Raw genomic sequence first — 27688 nt, forward strand, 5'->3', positions numbered from 1 at the left:
GGAGAGGCTGAATAAACTAGGCTTGTACTCGTTAGAGTTTAGAAGAATGAGGGGAGATCTCATTGAGACATATAAGATGATGAATGGGATGGATAGGATAGAGGTGGAGAGACTCTTCCCACTCAGAAAGGACAGTAGGACTAGGGGGCACAGCCTCAAGATAAAGGGGGGTGCGGTTTAGAATGGAGTTGAGGAGGAACTTCTTCATTCAAAGGGTGGTGAATCTCTGGAATTCTCTGCCCGTTGAAGTGGTGGAGGCTGCCTCGCTAAATATTTTTAAGACGCGGGTTGATGGGTTTTTGATAAGCGAGGGGATTAAGGGTTATGGGGAGAGGGTGGGAATGTGGAACTGATCCACGACAGATCAGCCATGATCTTATTGAATGGCGGGGCAGGCTCGAAGGGCTAGATGGCCTACTCCTGCTCCTATTTCTTATGTTCTTATGTTCTAATCCTTTTACAAATCATATTAAATCTCTGTCCCCTTGTAATTGACCCCTCAGCTAGGGGTCTTTCTTGTCTTCTCTATTTAGGCCTTCATAATTTTGTACACCTCAATTAGCTCACCCTTTAGCCTCTTCTGATCTAAGATAAACAAAACTAGTCCATCCATTCTTTCCTCATAGCTGCAATTTTCAAGCCCTGGCAACTTTCTTATAAATCTCCTCTTTACTCTCCCCAGAGCAAATATATCCTGTAATGTGGTGACCAGAACTGTACACAAAATTCCAGCTGTGGCCTAACTAGCATATTATATAGTCCCAGGACTACATCCCTGCTTTTGCATTCAATATCTCATCCAACAAAGGATAGTATTCCAAATATTTTTTTACCACCTTCTCCACCAGTCCTGCCACCTTCAGGGAGCTGTGAACATGCGCTCCAAAGTCTTTCACTTCTTCTACCCCTCTCAATATTCTCCCATTTATTGAGTATTTCCTTCCCCAAATGCATTACCATACATTTTCCAGATTGAATTCCATTTACTGCCTTTCCACCTACTCAACCAAACTATTGATATCATTCCAGAGACAAAACTTAATCTCTTCCTTATAAACTACATGGCTAATTTTGGTGTCATCTGCAAATTTCCAAACATGCCACCCAGATTTAAGTCTAAATCATTAATACAAATAACAAACAGCAAGAGCCCTAACACTGAGCCTTGTGGAAGGCATCTGAAAACCACTTTCCATTTGCAAAAACATTTATCAAGCATTACCTTTTGTTTCCTGTTTTGGATCCTATCTGCCACCTTCCTCTGTATTCCACAGGCTTTCACTTTTCTGACCAGCCTGCCATGCGAAACCTTGCGAAATGCCATATTAAAATCCATGTAGCCAACATTAACTACACTATTCCCATCAATCCTCCCTGTTACTTCCTGAAAAAAAATTAAGTTAGTAAGACATGATCTTTCTCTAACAAGATCATGCTAATTATATCTGATTAGTCCATGCCTTTTTCTAAGTGATGGTTTTTCCTGACTTTCAGAATTGATTCCAATATTTTCCCACTAGCGAAGTCAGACTGACGAGCCTATAGTTTTCTGGCCTATCCCTCATATGCTGTTAAAATAATGGTACAACATTTGCAAATTTCCAAACCTCGGGTACCTCACCTTTATCAAGTGAGGATTAGAAAATGATCTTCACAGCATCTATTGAGCTTCCTTTAACAGCTTTGGATACAATCCATCTGGCCCTGGTGATTTATCCACCTTTAAGCGTATCAGTCCCTTCAGTACTTCCTCTCTTACTATGTTTATTGTACCTAAAATTTCACACTTGTCTTCATTAACTAAGATGTCTGTACCATTCCTCACCTCAGCGAGAACCCTGTTCTCGTCTTCTGCATCAATGCATAAGTCACCATGTATATCTCTGATAGGCCTTACCCTCTACTTAGTTATTCTCTGGCTCCAATTTGGCATGTCAGCTATGACTCTCACCAACTTTTACAGATGCACCATAAAATGCATTCTTTCTGGTTGTATCACAGCTTTGTATGACTCCTGCTCTGCCCAAGATCGCAAGAAACTACAAAAGATTTTGAATGTAGCCCAATCTATCATGCAAAGCAGCCTCCCATCCATTGATTCTGTCTATACTTCCTGCTGCCTCAGCAAAGCAGCTAGTATAATTAAGGACTGCACGCACCCCGGACATTCTCTTTTCCACCTTCTTCCTTCGGGAAAAAGGTACAAAAGTCTGAGATCATGTACCAACCAACTCGAGAACAGTTCTTTCCTGCTGCTGTCAGACTTCTGAGTGGACTTGCCTTGCATTAAGTTGATTTTTCTCTACACCCTATGACTGTAACACTACATTCTGCACTCTCTAGTTTTGTCCTCGATGAACAGTATGTTTTGACTGTATAGCACACAAGAAACAATACTTTTCACTGTATGTTAATACACGTGACAATAATAAATCAAATCAAATCAAATGTATTGGTAAAACATCTTTGGGTTTTCTTTGATTTTACCTCTCAATATTTTCTGGTTTCCTTGTTTTGCTTTCCTAATTTTATTTTTTACTCCACTTTGTAATTCTAGACTCCTCCAGGCTTTCTAACATATTGATTATTTTGTCACAGTCATAAGCTTTTTCTGTCTGGTTTACCTTAGTCTGCTTCTAGATACAATAAGAAGTCTCACAACACCAGGATAAAGTCCACCAGGTTTATTTGGATGCACCCATTGGACTTTAACCTGGTGTTGTGAGACTGCTTACTGTGCTTATCCCGGCCCAACGCTGGCATCTCCACATCACGCTTCTAGATAACCAGGAGAGCTCTAGATTTGGCAATATTGCCAATTTTCTTTCTGAGAACATGTCCACACTGTGCTTGCTTGTATAATCTCACTTTTGAATGCCTCCTACCAATTTGACATTGTTCTCCCTTCTAGTAACAGAAACCACTCCACTTTGGCTAGTTCACCTCTTACCTTGGTAAAATGTTTCTTCCTTCAATTTAGATTTTTTACTCCTATTCTCCTTTTCCATCAGGTCACTAAATCTTACCTGTAGTTGCTATCTCTAAAATGGTCCCCACTACTACTTCATCCGCTTTCCCAGCTTCATTTCCTAAATCTTTACAAAACACTGGTTAAATCTCAATACAAAGTTTATTTATTAGTGTCCAAATGGTGTCACTCTGAAAATCCCACAATCCGGTGCCTGTTTGGGTACACTGAGGGAGAATTTAGCATGACCAATGCACCTAACCAGCAGGTCTCTCAGACTGTGGGAGGAAACTGGAGCACCTGAGGGAAACCCACGCAGACACGGGGAGAACGTGCAAACTCTACACAGACAGTGGCCTAAGCCGGGAATTGAACCCGGGTCCCTGGCGCAGTGAGGCAGCAGTACTAACCACCGCGCCACCCACAGCAAAGATTTGTTGGAGATGTCTGAAAACAGAATAACCTGAAGGCAAACTGTTTCCAGTGGCAGAACAGTCGGGGAACCTAGCAAAAGAATCCCAGGCAACATGAGATTTTTTTTGACATGCTGAGTTATTGTGACCTGGAACGGTCTGAAACAGATTCAATAGTAACTTTAGAAATTGGATACATACTTGAAGGGAAACATTTATAGGAGGAAAAAAAATCAACGAGTTAGAATTAAACTCCACCAAGGAGGAGGCATAGGCAAGATGGGTTAAATGATCTCGTTGTGCGCGACCATTCTGGATGTGTGTTCACTTAAAGAATAACTCCACCCCGTCTGCAGCAGAGCCATAGTGACAGAATGAAACATAACTCAATCTCAACATGTTTCCTGCAGAAAAAAAAGAAATCGACAGTCCCGACATGTGGCAGACTCATTGCTATTCTGAACTGGATTTACCGGCTACAGATTCCGAATCCGTGGCACCAGCTCAGTGAATGCGAGGGGATCCAGCCAAATGTGCTTGGCCGCAGCTCGCTGGAGCTGAGCAAAGCTTCGGGCAGCAGCGGGGCAAAGCGAGCTGGTGCCAGGAAGCTGGCACTGAGCACATTCCGGGGGAGTGAGAAGCAGCTCCCTCACTAACCGTGTGATTCCTAACGGAGCCAACATGAAATACAGCCACGCTTCTCCACTTTGATCAAGCCTGGCGGAGTTTACACCGGGTGGGGTGGGGGAATGTTTCCACATGCACTCTGCCACTGGGCTCCTTACAAGGGAAAGGCAGTAAATTCTCCCCCTCCCGCGACTTGATATATAACCCCCACCCTCCCCAAGTTTACAGTTAACTGTACGGTTCACTTTCTAACTCTATTAAAAATACAAAAAGTGAACCCTAACTGAAGAGGATTTGGTTTGGTAAAATAAGGATCCTGTAAGTATCCACAGACAGGGGACGCCCACTATCTCTGGCTCTGGGGTTGTAACCTTCCTTTTTCCTCACTTTAAGCCTGCGTGCCACATTGCAGAAGGAGTGAGCTTGTCCCTGGGCAGGGACTGAGTGCAGTGAAGGTGCTGCATGTATTACACAGAGGCGACATACTTACTCCCCCACAGGCAGCAACAAACCGCTGCGGACAAGCACAGAGCGGGCGACTTGGAGGATAAAAAGAAGCCTTATTTTTTTTTTAGAAAGGAATTGCAACTTCGCCAGCTCTGCTTGAGTTTTATAATCACAAAACCAGGACTCGTTTCTGTCTGAGAGGTGAGTGAACTACAACGAACAATCGACAACTTTTTAAAACCTAAATATTGGAATCGCATTCATTCCTTCTGTCTGTGTGATCAATCTGCCTTTTGCTCGATGTCTCACGGTCTGGCTGAAAGCGGGATCTCAGTTTGGTGGAGGGAGTTGTTGGGCTCCAGTTTAACAAGACTTACCCAGCAGTACAAAGGCTGGCATCTCCTTTCAGAGCAGCCGAGACCCTGTCTGCCTCCCGTTAAAAGAAGCCCTTTTTCAGATGCAGATTCATTCGTTGACTCAATTCCAAAGCGGCCTTTAACCTGTCAAAATACCGGATTGGGAATATTTGTGATTTTGGAAATCTGAATCCAGTTGGGATTTCCAAACGGTTAGGCGTTTCCTGCCATTTGAAACTGGAATGAGATGCGGGGTTGTGCGGAGGGGGGGGGGGGGGGCGCGGAGGAGAAAGTTGGAATGATTTTAAACGGGTGAAACTAATTTCATCTTCAGTGATTATATTTGAATGTACTTGGAGTAATAAAGTAGTGCAAACTTCAGTTACGATTGGGATAAATGGTTACTACAAGGCAGCATTTTAATACTTGGAGTGGTTTGATCGTTCTCTCGGGTACGGTAGCTAAGAGGTTTGGAGACAATGTTCTCAATGCTGGCTTCGGGCTGGAACGAAGAATTGTGCCAATAGTCACTTTACACCCAGCGGGACAAATAACTGTTCCATTTCATGCAATACACCCCGCAAATTATGCGGGGGACACTGTTCTTAAACCTTTAAAACAACACGAGCCTTAGAAATGATTATCACTACATTTAGAAATCTTGTATTTTGATGATTCGACTTTTATTTAGAAGGGGAAAGGGGGAATTGACCGAGAGAATCTGACAGTTTGAGAGAGTGGCGAGCTGAACTTTGGTGTTGGAATTCAACTTGGGCTCTGTCCGAGGGTGTTTCTTATTCTGTAATTTAGCTGGATTGATCGGCTAGTTTATTGAATCCACCACTCTTTCAGAACGCAACATGTAGTCAGCCTCTGATCATTCAAGGTCAGTATTTGCACTTCAGAATTTGAAGGAATCTGTAATTGGAACCAAAATACAACACAACTGAATGGAGATTCAAAGCGAAAGGAAAGAATTTGATTTCAGGAACTCGGAATTAGTCTGTATCAACAGGTGGCACCTCAGAAAAATGGATTAATGCGTGTCATACCTCAAGTGCTGACTGTGACATCAAGTAATTTGGAGATGAAATTCACTTTACAGACGCTGCCAACCAGGGCGTGGTGGTAGAACAGTGGTTAGCACTGCTGCCTCACAGCAGTGTTTACCCCAGTCCAACGCCGACATCTCCACATCATGGCCTCATAGCGCCAGGGACCAATGTTTGATTCCAACCTTCGGTGATTGTGTGGCGTTTGCATATTCTCCCTGTGCCTGCGTGGGTTTCTTCTGGATGCTCTGGTTTCCTCCCTCACATCAAAGACGTGCTGATTAGGAGGATTGGCCATGTTAAATTGCCCCTTTGTGTTCAAAAATATGTTGGTTAGGTGGATTAACCATGATAAATGTGCAAGATTTGGGTAAGATGCACTTTTGCACAGCTGATGGGCTAAATGGCCTCTTTTTGTGCTGTAGGGATTCTATGATTCCTGCTAAAATAAAAATCAGATCTATAGCTTCTCTCCTGTTTCCTTATGTCTGCGTCAGGCTTGCCAATTTTCATTCTAGTTGAATGCAATTTAGATTGGTTGAGAAAGGAACTAATGGGGAAGGAAATCTGCCATCCTTCCCCAGTCTGGCCTACACATGGCACTAGACCCGGAGCAATGTGGTTGACTCTTAACTACCCAATGCAATGCCCTAGCTAGTCATTAATTCAAGGGAAATTGGGATGAGCAAAATTGCTGGTGCTGCCAATGGTACCCACATCTAATGAAAAACTAAAAATAAGAGCCAGTAACAAAGTGAGGTGTTAGTCATAAAGTTAGAACATAGAACATAGAAAAATTACAGCACAAACAGGCCCTTCGGCCCACAAGTTGCACCAATGATATTCATACCTACTAGGCTTACCTATAACCCTCAATTCTATTAAGTCCCATGTACTCATTCAGAAGTCTCTTGAAAGACCCTATAGAATTTGCCTCCACCACCACCGATGGCAGCCAATTCCACTCACCCACCACCCTCTGAGTGAAAAACTTACCCCTGATATCTCCTCTATACCTACTCCCCAGCACGTTAAACCTGTGTCCTCTTGTAGCAACCATTCCAGTCCTTGGAAAATGCCTCTGAGAATCCACCTGATCTATACCCCTCAACATCTTATAAACTTCTATCATCCTCTGTCTCTCTAAGGAGAAAAGACCGAGCTCCCTCAGCCTATCCTCATAAGGCATGCCACCCAATCCAGGCAACATCCTTATAAATCTCCTCTGCACCCTTTCAATAGCTTCCACATCCTTCCCGAAATGAGGCGAAGTGACGACATCCCTAGTGGCTCAGTCGTCCCTCTCTGATTCACAGAGATTGGAAGTAACTACTAGAATTTGGTAAGTTAGCTGATTGTGAGTGGAACTTTGGTAGAGTGATGCAATTATTTACTTTAAATAAGCTGAGGAAAACCAGACTGAATTCTTGGCTCTGATCTCCATTGAGTGAGCCTATATTTATATGGCACCTTCAATGTAATAAAACAGCTCAAGGTACTTCACAAGATTGAAGTACAATATGAAATTGAGCCACATAAGGGGATAGATGGTCAAAATCTTTGCTAAAGATGTAGGTTTGAAGGAGAGTCCTTAAGAAGAGAGAGAGGGGGGAGACTGGTAGCAGAGACATTGAAGAAGGGAATTCCAGAAGTTAAGACCTTGGCAGTGGTGGAGCGATTTAAATCAGGGATGTGCAAGAGGCTAGAATTGGAGGAGTGCTGAGATCTTAGAGGATTGTAGGACTGGAGGAAATTACAGTGATAGGAAGGGGTGAGACAAGGAGGGATTTGAAAACAAGACTGAGAATTTTAAAATTGTTTTGTCAAACTGGGAGCCAGCAAACACAAGGGTATAGTGTGAACAGGATATGATGTGCATTAAGATATTAGGATGAAGAGTTTTGGATGAGCTGAAATTTACAGGATGGCAAATGGGACAGGAGAGCATTGGAATAGCCGGTTCAGAGGTAGGAAGGTATATACTTTATAAAGTAATAAAGGGTTTTAGCAGCAGATCAGCTAAAGCGGGGCAGAAATGTGCAATTTTATGGAAGCAGAAGTCTTGGTGATGGCATGGATATGTGGTCAGAAGCTTATTTGTGTTGAAATACAACATTAAGAATGTAATCAGGCAGGTTCGGCCTCAATTGGTTATTAGCAAGAGGGATGGAGTCAATGGCTAGGGAATGGAGTTTGTGGCAAAGAACCAAAACAATGGGGGCAATTTTCCAGCCTCCCAGCCGTATATTCCTTGGCAATGGGAGCTGGTATGCTGTCTGTTGGTGGTGGAATTCTCTGGCCTTGCCAATGTCAATGGGATTTCCCATTGATGCCGCCGCACATTGCCAGGAAACACACGGGGGTGGGGGAGGTTGTGTGCTGCCAGTGGGATTAGAGAATCCTGTTGATGTGAATAGCCAGAGAACTCTCCTCAATGGTTTTAGTTTTCCCAATAATTACTTGAAAGAAATTTCTGCTCATCTATATAAGCAGTGTGACAAATCAGAGGTAGCAGAGGGGTCAATAGAGGTGATATTAGTTGAGGTTGCTGGATTTTACCAGCATACATTTGGATCTTGTGTTGTGTTTTCAAAATCCACATATAAATGTTAGGGGAAGGCTTGAAGGCTCATCAAGTTAGGTAGCTGGTGCTCCAAGCAGGGGAGCTCATGTTAACACAGACACTCAAATTGCATGTACTTCGCAGTGAATGGGAACTCATCTTGTGATAATCAGGAGGCAGTCCCTGCCCCGTGTCCCTGAACTGCAACACATGCCTGGAAGGGAAAGCAGTAGTGGCACCCATGGTAATGGCTCAAGAGTGCATACTGGCCAGGCCTACACACTAATCTATATGCTCACCCTGCTTGGTGTGGCCACGATGCCAATGGCAGGCGATGCATGGCACCCCAGATTGTGTCATGTTGCCATCATCCATGAGTGAGGACACTGGTTCCAGTGAGAGAGTAGTGCAATGCTCAAGTGCCTCACTCAACTAGGGGGAATGCTCGTGGGGAGGAGGAGCAGTGAGGCTGGGAAGCAGTGAGGCCAGTGCACTGCGGGTGAATGGAGGCCTGGTAGCACAGTGCAGTGTGTGTGGTGAGGTGTGAATCCTTGGTCAAGACTGGTAAAGTTAACTAAGATTTTTTTGTAACTAACTTAAGAAAGGAGCCTGATAGAAGAAACTCCTCCATTTTCAAGGGATGAAAATACAACTGTAAAGTACTCCGAATTTAAAACAAATCTGATAACCTTCACATCCACTGAATGCATTCTGAACTTCATGTTAGTGTAATTATACTTCTCCAGGTGTTGCTGGATGATTAGTACTTCTGATGTGAAGTGCAAAATATTTAGCACGGCTGTATGGTAAGACACTCATGCTAATAATATCAGTGCTTTTTTGATCAAGTGCTTGTTCCTTTATTGTGAAACATCTGCTACAGGGCTTCATAGAAGCATAATCACCTTCCTAAAAGCACTTTAGGTGGAACGCTCCCTGCCACCTTCTCAAGGGCAATTAGGGATGAGCAATTCCTAGATGAGCTCATCTAGCCAGCAATGCCCACGTCCTGTGAAAGATTAATAAAAAATGATGCCAAGCTAAAGTTCCTCCTCAACTCCGTTCTAAACCGCCCCCCCTTTATCTTGAGGCTGTGCCCCCTAGTCCTACTGTCCTTTCTGAGCAGGAAGAGTCTCTCCACCTCTATCCTATCCATCCCATATCATCTTATATGTCTCAATGAGATCTCCCCTCATTCTTCTAAACTCTAACGAGTACAAGCCTAGTTTATTCAGCCTCTCCTCATAGTTCAACCCCCTCAACTCTGGTACCAGTCTAGTGAACCTCCTCTGCACTCCCTCCAAGGCCAAAATATCCTTGCGTAAGTGCGGCGACCAAAGCTGCACACAGTGCTCCAGCTGCGGCCTCACCAGTGCCCTATACAGCTGCAGCAAGACCTCCCTACTTTTATATTCAATCCCCCTCGACACCATACACTCGGTTCCCTCCTCCAGATCATCTATATAAATGGTAAATAGCTGAGGCCCCAGCACCGACCCCTGGGACACTCCACTAGTCACCAACCACCAATCCGAATAGCACCCATTGACCCCCACTCTCTGCCTCCTATTTGACAGCCAATCCCCTATCCACGCTAACACCCTACCCCCAACTCTATGTCCCCGGACCTTCTGTAATAACCTCTTGTGAGGCACCTCGTCAAACGCCTTCTGAAAATCAAGAAACACCACATCCACCGGCTCTCCTCTATCCACCGCAACCTTCCCCAACCTCTAACCTTCCCCAACCTCCCCCAGCCGTGCAACACCCCCAACCTCCCCCGTTCCTCCAATAGTCCTGACCTTCCCCAACCTCCCCCATTCCTCTAACCTTCCCCAACCTCCCCCAGCCCTGCAACACCCCCAATCTCTCCATTCTTCCAACACCCCCAATCACCCCATTCCCCCAACATCCCCAACCTCCCCATTCTCCCAACCTCCCCCAATTTCCCTACCCCTGAAAACCCCCTACCTCTCCCATTCCTCTAACCCTCCCCACCCTCCCCCAGCCCTGCAACACCCCTAACCTCCCCCATTCCTCAAACCTTCTCCCATTCTTCTAACCTTTCCCAATCTCCCCCCTTCTGAAAAAAACCCAATCTGACCCATTCCTCCAACACCCCAACTTCCCCCAGCCCTGCAACATCCCCAACCTTCCCCATTCCTCCAACCTCCCCCATTCCTCCAATACCCTCAACCTCCTCCAGCCCTGCAACACACCCAACCTCCCCCATTCCTCCAACACACTGACCTCCCCATTCCCCCAACCTCCCCCATTCCACTAACCTTCCCCAGCCCTGCAACACCCCCAACCTCTCCCATTCCTCCAACACCCCAACTTCCCCCAGCCCTGCAACATCCCCAACCTTCCCCATTCCTCCAACCTCCCCCATTCCTCCAACACCCCCAATCTCCCTATTTCCCTGACTTCCCCCATTCCTCCAACCTTCCCCACCCTCTGCCAACCCTGCAGCACTCTCAACCTTCACATTCCTCCAACACCCCAACCTCCCCCACCAATATCCCCGACCTCTCCTGTTACATGAGTTAAAACAGCATTTCCTCTGATCCATGATGGTGAACATCAGACTTCCTTGTGTAAGTGTACACATTGTGTATGATTCACTGCTTGGTTGCTCACTGCATTGCACACAGGTCAAGTGTAGCTGTTGAATTAAGTGGACAGCAAAGATTAATTAGCCAAGGCTTTAAAGACATAGTTGAGTCCCCATATAATAAATACATTTTATCCTTATTCCTTTGCCACTGAAAGTAGGCAGAGATATTGTTACTGTTCCTATTTGTTTATCTACTTGTCTGTAAACAATATATCTCAAAACAATTGGGTGGATTTCAACAAAACTTGAGACATGGATAGGGTATGGTCCAAGGAAGAAAGGATTAGATTTTTGGCCAATATGCAAATCTGGATCCAGATTAACATCGGCAAATAGGATGAATTGACTTTTGTTTTAGAATGTTGTGGATTGTCTCAGCTGCTATGGTGGAATTTGTCACTGTAGTCAATATGTGAGCAGAGTTTTCTGAACAGTTTGTTAGATATGGCTTGGCTTGAAGCCCCCTCAAGGAGGTGGAAACGTTCAGTAAGAATATTTTTTTTTTAAGTTGACAGTCACAGAGCATTAACCAGGCAGGGAAAAGCTTCAAGGAAAAGCTGCATAATTGCAATAACATTGAGCTAACACAAGTTGGTGGAGATATGCCGTCTACTGAGTGGCCTTTTCAGATGTATTTTTAATATTATTTATTGTTAAGTCTAACTTACTGCAATTTGGGAAGCAGAAAAGTGGAATTTGTGGAAGATTTGGAGTTTCTCAATATCTTAGTAATATTGGTTGAATTGCTGGAGGTATAACATTGAGGTGCTGGTAGGGGGATAGGAGACAATAGTGTGTGCAATAGTTTACATAGGTGGTTCCAATATAAATGTAGCCGGAGGAAATTATGTCAAAAATATGACGAACAATTATGGCTTCTTAGACATGAAATGTGTGCTGATATAATATGCTATATATTCACAATTTTCTGTGATTAAAAAAGCACCCTATTGCACTACCATCACCTACTCTCCCATCAGCAACATCTTGCAACTAGATTGTCCACACTGACCAATTGGATTAGCCATATCAATACCCTGGATATCAGAGCAGACAAAGGCCGTTCATTCTGTATCAGATAGCTGACTTTCAAACTGCTCAAAGCCACTATTGCTGAAGAGAATATTGGCGAATCAGATGGAATATTCTCCATTAAATGGGTGCAATATTCAACAATCTTTATTCTATCCAATTCAGGTGTTCACTTAAGCAGTACGCTTACAGGCTCAATATCCCCTTCTCTAAAGATGATACACTGTGCTTGTGATGAGCATGACCTTCAGGGCACCTTGCAGCAACTCATCAAGTTATTTCAAAAGTCCCCTGGGACCTCCACTACCTAGAAAGACAACAGAAGCAATGTTATGGGAACTGCATCTCCTAAGCAATCCTGATTAGGACATGCTTCTCTATTCCTTCGTTGTTACTGGGGCAATTGAGAGCAAGAGGTCACATTATATATTGAGAGGCGGTAGATTTAAAACTGAGTTGAGGAGGAGCTACTTCTCAGAGAGGGTGGTGAATTTGTGGAACTCGCTGCTCCATAGCCTGGGGGAGTCTGAATCATTGAATGGTTTCAAGTAGGAGATAGATGCATTTTCAATTAAAAAGAAATATGGGGAACAGGTGGGTGGGTGGATTGGAGACCAGGCAGAGATCAGCCACGATCTGATTGAATGACAGAGCAGGCTCAAAGGGCTGAATTTGCCTGCTTCTGCTCCAAATTCCAATGTTCCTGAGATAATATCCTGGAATTCCTTATCAAACAACATCTTCACAAGGAACAGGTACATCATCCCCTTCTTATTTTTCTTGTCAGTGTCACACACATAGAAAGATAGAAAAATTACAGTACAGAAGTAAGCTATTTAGCTCATTGTCTCTGTGCCAACTGAAAAAGAATGATCCAGTCTAATCCCATTTTCCAGCTACTAGTCCATAACCCTCCATGAGTATATCCAAATGTTCCAGATTACATCAACCTCTGTGCAGAATCATTTCCCAACTCCCATTTAATCCTCTGTCAAGTTGTTTACATTAATATTCCCTGGTTGTTGACTACTTTGGTAAGGGAAAGAAGTCCTTCCTTTCCACTTATCCAGTCCCTCATAACTTCGTACTCCTGAATTAAACCTTTTCCTCAGTCTCCTCTGCTAGAAATAAACAATCTTAGCACATCAGTTACATGGGATAAAATGGGTATAGAGGGATATGGCCCAAACTTGGGCAACTGGGACTACCTTAGTGGCAAACAAAAAGACAGCATGGACAAGTTGGGCCAAAGGGCCTGTTTCCATACTGTAAACCCCTATGAAATCCCAAAGAACAAGTTAATAAACAAAAAAAACAGAAAATGCTAGAAAATCTCAGCAGGTCTGACAGCATCTATGGAATGAGAATTAAACTAACATTTCTAGTCTCGATAACTCATCGTCAGAGCTCTGGAGTCAGAAATTTTCATCAGGGCTCTGACAGAGTTATCCAGACTCGAAATGTTAATTCTATTCTCTCTCCACAGATGCTGTCAGACCTGCTGAGATTTTCTGGCATTTTCTGTTTTTGTTTCGGTAATTTGCTTTTGAACAAGTTAATAAAACCTAACATGCTCAGTTGAAAAACAATACATGAGCAATTTTTTTGAAAGTCTTTGTGATGAAAAACCTATATTTACTGATTATATTTCCCTTCAGCGCCCTTCCAACAGGCATTACCATCGCTGATTCCCCCAACTTTCAACATCCTGGGGGTTACCATTGCCCTGAAACTGAACTGGACTTGCCATACAAATACGGTGGCTATAAAAGCAGGTCAGAGGCTAGGAATCCAGTCTGAAGGCAAAATAAAGGCCAGTGTTAGTGCTTCTGCTAGTTATACTGCCAGATTAACTTTTGTAAGCAGGAGAGATCCACACTTAGAGGAAATGAAAGAATTGCTCAACTTGTGGATAGATCACCAACATCGAAGGAAGACTGTAGGTAATGGTCCAACCAGCCAAAGCAAAACACTTGATTTGTACCAGAACATAAAGATTAGTACAGAGGGTAGTGTTGCTGTCACTGGTGGCATGATAGTTAGCATTGCTGTCTCACAGCGCCAGGGACCTGTGTTCAATCCTGATCTTGGGTCACTATCTGTATCGAGAGTGTGCATTCTCTCTGTGTCTGAGTGGATTTCCTTTGGATGCACCAGTTTCCTGCCACACTCCAAAGATGTGCAGATTAGGTGTACAGGCCATAGATTACTGGGATAGGATTGGGGAAAAGTCTTGGGTAAGATACTCTGTCAAGAGAGATGGGTGCAGACTCAATTGGCTGAATGGCCTCATTCTGCACAGTAGGGATTCTATGAAGGGGTGCAGTAAGTGCCCCTCCTTTTACTTTCAGTTCTCAGCCAGTGCTGGATGGTTGGCTTTTGGGCTGTATAATGTGAGGTTGATGGTGGGGAGGCTGCTTTAGCTGACCATCTCCCAGGCTGCTGCAGAAACACATTGAGGAGAGAGGCTACCAGGCAGAGCAGGTCTTCACTGCAGAGGAAATTGATCTGTTCTGGAAGATACCAAGTAGAGCCTACATTTCAAAAGAAGAAAATGCAGCTCCTGGTTTTAAAGCAGCAAAGGACAGGCTGATGCTCCCGATAGCCAATGGACTGGTTTTAAATGTAAACCAATGTTTGTTTCTAAGTCAGAAAATCTTAATTTTCAATGGGAAAAATAAATGTAATCTGCAAGTCTTTTGGAAGATTAACAGCAATGCTGAGATTACAGCTGTCTTTGCAGACTGGTTCATCAATTGCTTTCTGCCAGCAGTTATCTAAGGGAAAGGAACCTGCCTTTCATGGTCCTACTAACCCTCGACAATGCACCTGGGCATCTGCATTCTTTCACTGAGAACCATCCAGATGTTGAAATTTTGTTTTTAACCCCCAAATGCATCCTCACTATCCAACTAATGGATCAGGGAGTCATTGCCTCCTTCAAGGCTTACTACACTTGACAAAGTTTCAGTCACATCCATCATCTTCTGGAAGCAGACTCTTTAACCACAGTCTATGATTGCTGGAAGGAATTTAACATCCTTATTTCCTTTTTAAACATCACATCTTGGCCTTTTGGCTAAGATCAAGTCTAGGGCTGGCAGCATGCTGACACGGTGGTTAGGACTTCTGCCTCACAGCTCCAGTGACTTGGGTTCAATTCCTAGTTTGGGTCACTGTTAGTGCGGAGTCCGCATGCTCTCCCCGTGTCTGCGTGGGTTTCCTCTGGGTGCTTCTGTCTAAATGACATGCCGATTAGGTGCATTGGCCATGCTAAGTTCTCCGTCAGTGTACCCAAGCAGATGCCAGAGTGTGGTGACTAGGGGATTTTCACAGTAACTTCATTGCAGTGTTAATGTAAGCCTACTTGTGATACTAATAAATACGTTTTATAGCAGCTGGCATAATTAGGGACTCATGAGATGAAGTCAGAGCTTCAACCATAAATAACTGCTGGAAAAAAATTTAACCTAAGGCTGTGAATAATTTCACAGGGTTTCCCACAGGCTACAGCAAAGTACAGTACCTATACAGTACAACAAAGTACAGTACCTGTACTGTCCAATAAAGTAAGTACCTGTACACAAAATGTACAAGACCTGCACTGTACAGTTAAGTACAGTACCTGTATAGTACCATAATGTATGTTACCTGTACAGTAGAATAATGTACAGTAATTGTATACAACACAGAATAGAACATTGTACAGTACAGTAGACTATAGTGCTGTACAGCAAATGCCTACTACCTGGAAGTAAATGTCCGGCGTCGGTATAGTATAGTACCTCTACAAGACAATAAAGTACAGTAACTGTGCAGTTAATGTGCAGTACCTGTACAGCACAGTAAAGAACAATCCCTGTAGAGTGCAGTACTGTACAGTAAATGACAATATGGTAATGTACGGTACTGTGATTTTCACTATCCAGTAACTGATGTGTTTTACACTGTTCTTGTCCTCTTGCATTGCTAAATAATTTCTGCAGTAAAACTGCCTTGAATGTAATTAAAAACACATTTTTATAGCTTCTTTTCCATTAAAAGTGTCATATTTGGGGATGGCTGGAAGCTATCAAATTCATTTCTGTTATAAAGTATATTGCGATTCCACATTTTGCAGGATTTCACAGAAACAGAACCCCATGAACGGTGGAACATTTACTGTACATGTCACTTGATAATGTGATTGCATATATGCATTGAATTGATATTTGTAACTTTTATTGCCTTCGTTTTTACTTGAAGGCTCAGCTTTTCCCAAGTTCCTGGACTAGGATTTGTATATTTTGCCCACAGCTGCAATTATTAACTGAAACAAACCGTTCAGCCTGACCATTTGCAGTGTGCTCAGTTTCCTAGCATTTATCATTACTATTTAATCACCTGAGCTGCCAAAATCTTTGCTGAATAATTTTTCAAACTTATCTGATGGAAAGCTAGAGTAAACATTTCAGAGGTTTATTTAGTTAAGGGTATATTGATACTGGTGTATGAGAAAGAGGTGCGTTATGTACTTCAAACATGACAGATTTCCATTTGTCTTCAAATTCCAACAATCTATTAATTATTGTTCTTGATGAAAAATTTCTATTTTATCTTTCAGAATGAGGTTTATATTTTGTGTGTTTTAGAAAATTATTCAAATGCAATCCAATAATATGATAAATGTGTGGATATTTCAACTGAATTTTTAAAAAGTGGCCACTAGCTACATTTCTTCATTTTGAGAGTCTATCAAACTGAGAAAAACATCAAGAGAATGTTTTCTTGTTTACATTTGCAATTTGTAAGGATTCCTTTATCCATTTTCAGTGAATAAATTAGGCACTGGTTACTTTCCTTGTGGTACTTTTTTGTATACTGAGCTGTTAGCTACATGAACCATTTTGTTATCAAGTTTTCATCAAGCATATTTTCTTGCTTTCAGAGTTAATTTCTGAAAGAGTTTATGAATGACAGTAAGAGAGTAAGTTTATGAATGACATTGACAGTGTGGTCAATGCTTACTGCAAGCTCAGTCCCATCTATCCAATTACGAAGAGACACAAAGATTCCAGACTATACTTTATCCTTTCAAAGTAAAAATTAATATTTTTTCAAACAACTTTTTATTTATTTACTGGTCTAGAGAAGCTGAGGTAGTGACAGTGAATTCTGTAGATTTATTTATGCTGCTATGATATATAAATATATATATATAGAAACAGCATTTACACAAGATTTATTTATTTTTCAGGAACAAATCACAAATTGTTTAATTTAACATCTGCAGTGGCTGTTTGAAACTTATAAGGCAGACCTGCCAAATCCATAGGATCCCTACAGTGCAGGAGGCTATTTGGCCCATTGAATCTGCAATGACTCTCCGAAAGAGCACCATACCCAGACCCACCCCTCATCCTATTCCACCTCACTTACACATCTTCAAACACTAAAGGGCAATTTGGCAAAGCCAATCTACCTAACCTACACATCTTTGGACTATGGGAGGAAACAGCAACACCTACAGGAAACTCATGCAGATACAGGGAGAACATACAAACTACACACAGTCACCCAAGACCAGAATTGTACCTGGGTCCCTGGCACTGTGAGGCAGCAGTGTTAACCACTGTTCTACCATGCCACACCCTCCAAGTCACTCACAATCCTGACTTGAATCATATCGCCGTACTTTCAAAAATTACTGGATCAAAATCCTGGAAGTTCCTTTCGAACAGCACTGTACGTATTCCCACAACATGTGAACTGCAGCGATTCAAGAAAGCAACTGGTTGCCACCTTCTCAAAGGCAATTAGTGTTGGGCAATAAATGCTGTCCTAGCCAGTGATGCTCAAATCCCATGAGCAAATTTAAAAACATCTCACATTCCACCCCAGTCCTGCCAACCTTCTATTCTCCTGACGCAGTGCTTCCAAGCCCCAGCCCCCCTTGCTGCTAAATCCCAGTATTATTCCCTTGTGTTGCCAATGCCTGGGACCATTGCCAGTACTTGTGAAGTTTACAATCCCTTCGCCGTACCCATCTGTGGCACTTCAAAATAGTAGGGACCTATCTCCAGCTTGGTACATCTTGCTGTTTTGTTGCTTTTCTTTGTGGTTATAACATTGTGAATAAAATTAAAACAATGGTAAATGAATATCTTAAAGAACAAAACAAAATATAGCACAGGAACAGGTCCTTCTGCTCTCCAAGCCTGTGCTGATCATGATGCCTTTTAGTGGTCAGTGGTCATGTATGCCCAGATCTCTCTGCCTGTCATACTTCTAAGGGTTCTACCATTTACTGTATAATTTGTACATGCATTGGATCTTCCAAAAGGCATTATCTCACACTTTTCTGGATTAAACTCCATCTGCCATTTCTCCACCTAAGTCTCCAACTGTTCTATATCTTGCTGTATCCTCTGACAGTCCTTTCACCATCCACAAATCCACCAATCTTTGTGTCATCTGCAAACTTACTAATCAGACCAGCTACATTTTCCTCCAAATCATTTATATACGCTATGTACAACAAAGATCCCAGAACTGATCCCTGCTAGTCACAGTCTTCCATTCAAAAAACCATCCCTCTACGACAACCCTCTGTCTCCTATGGCCAAGCCAGTTCTGTATCCAGCTTGCCAGCTCTTCTCTAATCCTGTGTGACTTCCCCTTTCGTACCAGACTACCATGAGGTACCTTGTCAAAGGCTTTACTGAAGTCCATGTATACAACATTCAATGCCTTTCCCTAATCTATTATCGTCACTTTCTCAAAAAGCTCGATAAAGTTAGTAAGGCACAACCTTCACAAAACCATATTGTCTATCAGTAGTAAGCCCATTTGTTTCCAAATTGACTTATTAGTGATGGCTAATGGCTGATGTCTTGCAGCATTGCTCACAATCACTCAGACGTTATTTAAGCATAAAATTATTATTCTATGTAGTAATATGAGACACATTGATATATCAGCATTGAGGGTAGCTTTGTGACCTGGGACCATTTAGAATGGGAGGAGGATCTGGAAGTACTGGGTAGATTCTCACTGAACTTGGGCAAAGGATTTAAATCTGCCAACATCAACCCTACCTCAAAAATAATCCTGAAACCCACAATCCATGGAAATCATCAACCCCACCTCTAACCTCACTTTCCTCTCCACTGAAACCCTTGCCATCTTTCCTTGTACTTCATGTGTGAATCCCTCCAATCAAATGTTCTCTTGTGCCACAGTGACAATGTGGCTCTTATCAGATACAAATGGCAGCCTTTGTGACAAGGCAATCCTGAGTCTTTCTGCAGATATTCACATGGTTAGTCACACCACCACCTCCTCCAAAGCCTCTCCGCTGTTTTCTAATTGGTTGGGACTGCTCTCACTTGGTTCCATTTGTATTTATCTTGTCAATGTCAGAGAATGACCTGCAATAGTTTCTCTCCCCACTCGTGCAAGCATTACCCCTGGTACCCACCAAGGATCTGTCCTTGGCCCTGTTCTGTTATACATTTAAATCATTCGGAGTTAGTTTTGATGTGTTTATAGACAACGCCCAGCTGTGCCTTACCATTACCTTTTTCAACTCCTGCATTGTTTCTAGATTATCAGATCGTTGATCTGACATCCAATACTCTATTACTCTCCTTTTCTGAGACAAAACCAGTTTGTTCATAACCTTGGAGATATATTTGACCCTGAGATGAACCTATGATTGATTGCCTATTTCCACCTCTAACTTCACCTGACTTCAGCTCATTTCTGCTGATGTTATTTTGTATTTGTAGTGCCTCAAGACATGACTATTCAAGCGCACTCGTCGCCATCCTTCATAAACCTGAGGTAATCTGCTGCCCTTGTCTTAACTTGTCCTATCACCCCTGCTCTTAGTGAATTAAAGTGACTCCAGATCAAGCAACTTCAAATCCCTCTGTGGTCTTAGCCCTTCCCCCGGTCTGTATCTGTCCGTATTTTCTTCTCGCCTCCCAATTCTCTGAGATACCTTCACTCATTTAATTCAGCCCTCTTCAGTATCCCTGAATTTAATGGCTCCATTGTTGGTGACCATGTGTTCAGCTGCCTAGCTCCCTCCTCATATATCCTTGATTCTGTACCTTCCTTTCTTCTTTAAGTCAGTCCTTAAAACCTGACCAAACTTTTGTATATCTGTTGCAAAATCTCATTTGTTGCTTGCTGTCTAATTATCTTTTATAACATTCCTATAAAGTGCCTTGGGACATTTTATTACTTTATGGCGCCATACAATGACAAGAACAATACCTCACCTTCTGATTAGGCATTTTTGCAGCCTTCTTGACTCAATAACTTTAGTCAGTAAACTTCCCTCTCCATCTTAAACACTCTCTCCCCTTTTGTAGCTTGTTGCCAGTTGTTTGTAATACCTGCCCCCAGCACAAGTGCACATCTCCCCACATGGCAACCGTCCTTGGCTGTTCAGCTGCTCCCATTAACACATTCTGCTGTCTCACCTTATGCCACTATTAACACTCTTCATTCCTAATGGCACTATTAACATTCCCCTTTGCCTTATGTCCAGCACAAATAGTTAATGGGTGGAATTTTCCTGTCCTGACCACAGAAATCGTAGCGAGCGTGGCACAGACTATGCCAAGGGCCGTTGACCTCGGGTGAAATTTTCTGGTCTTGGGGTGAGCGTGGCTGGAAAATCCTGCCCCATATTTCCTTTGCTCTGACCTATTCCTGTTCATCTATTCTGCCCCACCTCTTCTGCCTCCCTTCCTAATACATAATTCTATGCATTTCTACTTTCTGTAGTAGGGTCATTCAGATTTAAAGCATTAAGTCTGTTTCTCTTTGATGCTGCCAGATCTGCTGTGTTTATCCAGCATGTTCTGTTTTTATTTCAGATTTCCAGCATCTGCAGTATTTTATATTTATTTAATGACAGGTTCTTGTTGTTGAGTATGGCAGGAGTGCTCCCCCGACCCCACAAGGATATCTCGGGCTTCCAGTGTCCCAACCGCCTAATTGCAATCATTGCCAATTTCTCCCTCCCTCACTTACTCTGTGCAGACCATTTCCATGAGTTAGAAAACAGGCATTCTTTCACTTTTGAAAAATATGATTGGTAAGACCACTCAGAGGGTACAAATCTGGTTGGCAAGGCAGTTCAGGTATTTTTAGTTGCTGAGGGAATTGTTTTACTCACAAACCCTTTTAACATTGTAAATGAGCAGGTGCACTGTTTTACAAGAACAGAAGTATTACTCCAGGCGAAACACAATTGTGAAACGTTTCTGAAACCGTGCCCTGTTAACTGGAGCGGATGTCAAGTTGGACAATAGTGGCTGCTTTGCCTGCAATTTTTCAACCATTAATGTTGATAGAGAATCACTCATTGTACACCTGCTGTTTATCAGTATGGTAAGATAATGCCAGGAAACTTCAGAAAATCTTTGGCCAGTGTGATATGTTGCTGCTGAAATAAAAGTGACTTTTAAGGCCATGAGGATCTGCAGGATGATGTGTTCTGTGTTAGAGGTTGAGATGTATCTTTCCTTAGCCTCCATCTCTGAGTTTTTGTGAGGTCAGGGGAGCTTGTGTAATCTATGTTGAAGCAGTGTGCTGGGCACATCTAGGGTGCTCCTCAATACACACAGGAATGTAAACATTCCAAGGAAAGGCTCCGGAATGGGAGAATTTGTGTGTGGAATTTTCTACCATCCCCAAAGAAAACTGAAGTCGCCTCCATGGCTCTCTTACAAAGGGTCCAGATGACAACCCTGGCTCGAAACTCCAATATACCCACAATTGTTGATGTGTCTCAACACATCTGCTTGCACCAACCATAGACAGTGCCCCTATAAATCCCTAGACATTGGCTTTGCACTGTTCAGAGTCCATGCTTGCCCTGCATTAATGGTCTTGTAAGGAGAGGTGGGCAGAAACTCAACTGCCAAAGAACATCCTTAATCCCAGACTATAATCAGAAGAGAGCCAGATGCCAGTTTAATTTCTGGCCATTCTGGTTGTCTCCTGCTGAAGTTCCAGCAGGACACCATTGACACATCGTTGGCTTTTAAGGCACAGCTTTTAACTGGGTGAGTTAATATAAAGATCAGTTGAGAAGATCCAGACATTATCACCCTGGCATTTTGCAAACCTTAATTTGCTTTTCTTCTTTATATGTTGTTCTTAGCTGTGACCTGGAATTTAAAGCCGCAATCAGATCAGCCATGACCTTATTGACAGATAGAATCAATAAGATCATGGCTGAAAGATGAGTCATAGCCACAGAAACAAGGGGAAAGGCTGCTAATGGCAGTCCATAGAGAGAATAAAAAAATGTGAATGGCCAACCAGCAAAGAAGCTGATAACAGAGGGTAAACTGTAACAGATGACAACTCGTGAATGTAGCCTAATCCATCACGCAAACCACTCATTGACTCTGTCTACACTTTCCACTGCCTCAGCAAAGCGGCCAGCATAATTAAGGACCCCACGCATGCTGTACATTCTCTCTGCCACCTTCTTCTGTTGGGAAAAAGATACAAAAATCTGAGGTCATCTACCAACTGACTCAAGAACAGCTTCTTCCTTGCTGCCATCAGAGGTTTGAATGGACCTACCTTGCATTAAGTTGATCTTTCTCTACACCCTAGCTATGACTATAACACTAAATTCTGCACTCTCTCGTTTCCTTCTGTATGAACGGTATGCTTTGTCTGTATAGCATGCAAGAAACAATACTTTTCAGTGTATGCTAATACACGTTACAATAATAAATCAAATCAAATCAAAATGAAGATGTGTGGGGAGGGGGGAATGGATGGGAAAGAGGTAAAATTGAGGAAAAGGGGAAAAGGAGAAGCAAAAGGGGAGAAAAGGCAAGGAAAGGAAGATAAAATAGGGGGAAGAGTGGGGAAAAAGAAAAATGCAGAAAGACAAAAAAATAAGTAAAAGGTAGAGAACAGTTAAAAATTAAATAAAATGAAAATGAAGGAGTTGAGGTAGGAGAGCTAATCATCTGAAGTTGTTGAATTTGATGTTGAGACTGGAAGACCGTAATGTGTCTAGCCGGAGGAATGCCTTTTATTTTCTCTATGGACTTCCATTAGCAACCTTTTCCCTGTTTCTATGGCTACGACTCATCTTTCATTGCCTCACCCTATTGTATAAATATTCACTTTCTATGCATTTTAGCTTTGACAAAGGGTCATCGGTACTCAAAATGTCAGCTCTTTTCTCTTCTTATAGGTGCTGCCAGCCCTGCTGAGATTTTCTAGCACTTTTTCAGTTGATAGAAGGGAATTCAGTGATGGTAACGTCATGGAATGTCAAGGGGTGATCATAAGATTCTCCCTTATTGGAGACAGTCATTGCCTTGTACTTCTGTGTTATGAATGTTACTTGCCACTTGTCAGCCTAAGCCTGGATATTATCTAAGTTTTGCTGCATTTGGGCATAGAGTGCTTCAGTATCTGAGGAGTTGTGAATGGTGCTGAACATTGTTCAGTCATCAGTGAACATCCCCGCTTCTGATCTTTTGCTGGAAGGATGGTTACTGTTAAAGCAGCTGAAGTTGGTTGGCCTGGTTGGCCTACTCTGAGGAACTCCTGCAGTAATGTTCTGGATCTGAGAGGATTGACCTCTCTTTTGTGCTAAGTATAACTCCAACCAGCAGAGAGTGTTCCTCATGATTTCCATTGTTTGTAGTTTTGCTAGGGCTCCTTGATGCTAGAGATGGTCAAATGCTGTCTTGATATCAAGGGCTGTCACTCTCATCTCACCTCTGGAATTCAGCTCTTTTGTCCATGGTTGAACCTAGGCTGTAATGAGATCAGGAGCTGAGTGACCTGGTGGAATCCAAACTGAGCATTGGTGAGCAGGTTATTGCAAAGCCAGTGCTGCTTGACAGTACTGTTGATGACTGCTTCCATCACTCTACTAATGATCAAGAGTAGACTGATGGGGTGTTAGTTGGCTGTGCGGGATTTGTCTTGTTTCATGTGTACAGGGCATACCTGGGTAATTTTCCATATTGCCAGATAGATGCCAGTATTGTAGCTGTACTGAAACAGCTTGGCTAGGAATGCAGCAAGTTCTGCAGCACAAGTGCTCAGTACTATTGTCGGAATAATGTCAAGACCCATAGCTTTTGCATTAACCAATGCCTTTCGCTGTTTCTGAATATCATATTGAGTGAATCAAATTGGCTGAAGACTGGCATCTATGATGCTGGGGACTTCTGGAGGAGGTTGAGATGGATCATCCGCTTGGCCCTTCTGGCTGAAGGTTGTTGTGAATGCTTCAGCCTTATTTAAAGCACCAAGGATGGGGATATTTGTGCACCCTCCTCCTCCAGTGAATTGTTTAATTGTCCATTAACCATTCACTGTTGAATCTGGCTGGACTGCAGAGCTTAGCTCTGACCCGTTGGTTGTGAAGTTGCTTAGCTCTATTACTTGCCTCTTCCTCATGCAGTCCCTGCTACATCATTCTTTGTCCGACTAGACTCAGGCTTTCAGGCAGGAACCCTGCTGAATAAAAAGGCATGTACACTTCAGAGCTAAACCTCTGCCGTTTGCGTCCAGAATTCCTACCCACTTTTGCTCCTGGCTTACATTTCCACCCCAGCAAGAACAATGTATTCAACAATGTGACATCTAATACGTGTTTGAACGTTGATATGCAGGCAATGTATGTATCAATAAGACTTAATTTCAGTTCAGTCTGGAAGGCTCAGCTGTCAGTTGCAAATATTGGGAAATTCCAGGTGATCGACACATAAAATTAACCAATGGTGAATACTGGTGCTGTGATTTCTATATGTGCGCAACTGCTGGATGGTTTCCCCATCTGAATGTTCTACAGAATTAAATAAATAAGTTATTGTCAATATAATATTGTTATATTATTAAATATAACATTTTACTGTTTTATTTTGTGGAACCCTTTTTTTAATGTCTTGTCAATTGCAAATAATTGGTTAGAAGTGTGGCAGTACAGGTTTGAAGCAACCCCTAATGTCTGTGTTTTATTTTACAGATCATTACCACATTAGCAACCATCGCTATGGTGAGGCTAAGCTTTGTAACTACAAGCATTGCTGTATTTGTAGCTATTCAGACATTTGCTTTAATCGTCATCTACTCTAGACAAAAGGTTCATTTATCGCTATCTGATGAACATAATAACAAGGTTCACATCCTCATTCTTTCATCCTGGAGATCAGGTTCTTCCTTTGTGGGACAAATATTCAGCCAACATCCTGATGTGTTTTACTTAATGGAGCCTGCATGGCATGTGTGGGTAAGCATGTATCAAAACAGTGCGAAGGTCTTGCAAATGGCTGTTAGAGACCTTATACGATCTACATTCTTGTGTGACATGTCAGTCTTTAATGCCTACATGCATGAAAACAGACTGGTGTCTGATTTATTCCAATGGGAGGTCAGCAGAGCCCTCTGTTCACCGCCCACATGTGATTATTATGAAAGAACGGACCTCAGCAATGAAGAAACATGCAAGAAACATTGCAACATGTCCAAATTTTATAAAATGGAAGAAGCGTGCAAGACGTACAACCATGTTGTGATCAAAGAAGTGAGATTCTTTGAGTTAACGTCTTTGTTTCCTCTCCTCACTGATCCCTCACTCAACCTCAAAATCATTCACCTCGTTCGGGACCCGAGGGCTGTCATTAAGTCTCGTGATAAATCCTTTCATGCACTAATGCGAGACAGTAGCATTGTTTTGGATTCTAAAGGAAAAGCCATTGAAAAAGAGAAAGCTGAAACATCAAACTTTGAGGTCATGAAAAAGGTTTGCAGAAGTCACATACATATTCATGAGACAGCAACCAAGCAAGCTCCAGAGTTTTTGAAACAACGCTATATGAGGGTACGGTATGAAGATGTTGTAAGAGATCCACTTAATGAAATATCAGCAATGTATAAATTTGCTGATTTAGCTTTGACTCCAAAACTCAAATCTTGGATATATAATATCACACACGGAGAAGGAACTGGATCAGCTTTCAAAATAACATCCAGGAATGCTAGAACCATATCACAGGCATGGAGGACTGAGGTGCCATTTGCAAAGATTTTAAAAATACAGGATATCTGTAAGGGAGCCATGAATGTGCTTGGCTATCGATTAGTTGAGTCTGAACGCGAGCAGAAACTGTTATCCTTGGACCTTGTCCTACCGCTGAGAAAATATAAATTTAGCTGGTTGAGTTCTGATGAAAATCCAGTTTAAATCATGAATGCCTTTTTGGGCATCCAGGAACTTATTTCATATTTTGTTCATCTGCTGTTTAAATAAAAACTTTGGAAGTGTGTACGAAGGCTTGAAGAATTGTCAGATCCTTACACAAACATTATTGAGTTGTTCAAAAAAAAGCCAAATGTTTCAATGATGTTATAATTTGTGATAAAGTACAGTGGTTTCAGACATAGCACTACAATTACAAGATATGCATGTTAAAAGATGTAATTCATGCTATATTTGGCAGTTAATTTTGTGATTGGAATATTTCATTTTTGGGAGGACTATGTATCAATGATAAATTCTCTTTTAATATGATTTATTTTTAGTTTAGTGAAGATATGTTGTCCTTTTCGATATTGGCTGATTTGGACCGTGATGTGAGGCAAAAGGAAGGTCCCACTGCATTTGTGTGGACTGTTTCGAACTGACTTTACGTAATTATATTTCAGGAAAGAGCTCCACTCATCACTGGACCTTTTGCCAGAGTGTTCCATGCATGGAGTGAATGGCCATAGAATTGTGAGAAATGCATCAGTGGATTTCCATTGTGCCCCAGCAGCTGGCAAAGGTCACTCAGTTAATTATATGCTTAATTTTAAAAATGTACAATTAAAAGCGTTTCACTCTGAAGAATGTGTTTGCCGAATTATCAGAAACAATGCATGGTAACAGTTCAGAGGGAAAGAAAACATTGTTAAGTTATTATTTGATTATTCCTTTTTGTTCTAATCACAGTGAAAGCACTAAGTTCAGAACAATAGATTTTTTTTATCTTGGGTGCCCAATGCCAATAGACTTCCACATATGACTTTCACATCACCACAGCATGGCCACAGATAAAGTAAGAGAAAGTAAAGCTCTCTCTCAACTTTGCCCTAAAATGTGCTTTAATCCATTTTAAGAAGAAAATCTCATACTAAATCAACACCTTTACAGTTTCTTTTATTTTTCTCTTCCACACCAGTCATACTTGTTGGCTATTCAAATTAAGGAAACTCTCCTCTGCATTGGCTACACTAGGCAAATGAGTTCAGACTGAACGGATGCAGATTCACAAATCAATTGAATATATTAAGCCAGTTTCATTGAATTAAACAATGCAACTGTCCACTGGATCTTCCACAGAAGGTCACACATTCATATACACACCCAGTCACGCACGCTTACACAGGTACTCTCACTCACACAATGGGCAAACTGTTGGGTTCTTGATTTATGACTGTATTGTAGTCTCTTGGTACCAGGTATTTCTTCAATGTACGCAATAAAAATTCAGAATCTACCAACTTCTTTTGGTCCATACATAAATTATGTGTTAATTAAAAATATTGGGAAGTTTTTTTGTGTGTTTGTATGTGATGGTGTTTGTGG

At 42.2% G+C, this 27688-nt stretch overlaps 1 protein-coding gene across 2 annotated transcripts; it reads left to right on the forward strand.

Annotated features, from left to right (window-relative positions):
• Positions 1-3908: 3908 nt before the first annotated feature.
• Positions 3909-27634, forward strand: chst6 (carbohydrate sulfotransferase 6). 2 transcript variants are annotated; one of them, XM_080188082.1, is made up of 2 exons: positions 3909-4656; positions 25088-27634. In XM_080188082.1, exon 2 carries the CDS (start codon positions 25115-25117, stop codon positions 26303-26305), a length of 1191 nt encoding a protein of 396 aa, XP_080044208.1. In that variant the 5' UTR covers positions 3909-4656; positions 25088-25114; the 3' UTR covers positions 26306-27634. The 2 variants fall into 2 exon arrangements, with proteins under 2 accessions (XP_080044208.1, XP_080044209.1); XM_080188083.1 differs by lacking the exon at positions 3909-4656 and adding an exon at positions 7185-7205.
• Positions 27635-27688: the final 54 nt, after the last annotated feature.

Source organism: Carcharhinus amblyrhynchos, chromosome 4 (genome assembly GCF_965287045.1).
Source record: "Carcharhinus amblyrhynchos chromosome 4, sCarAmb.v2.hapA, whole genome shotgun sequence".
In the NCBI taxonomy this organism is placed as follows: Eukaryota; Metazoa; Chordata; class Chondrichthyes; order Carcharhiniformes; family Carcharhinidae; genus Carcharhinus; species Carcharhinus amblyrhynchos.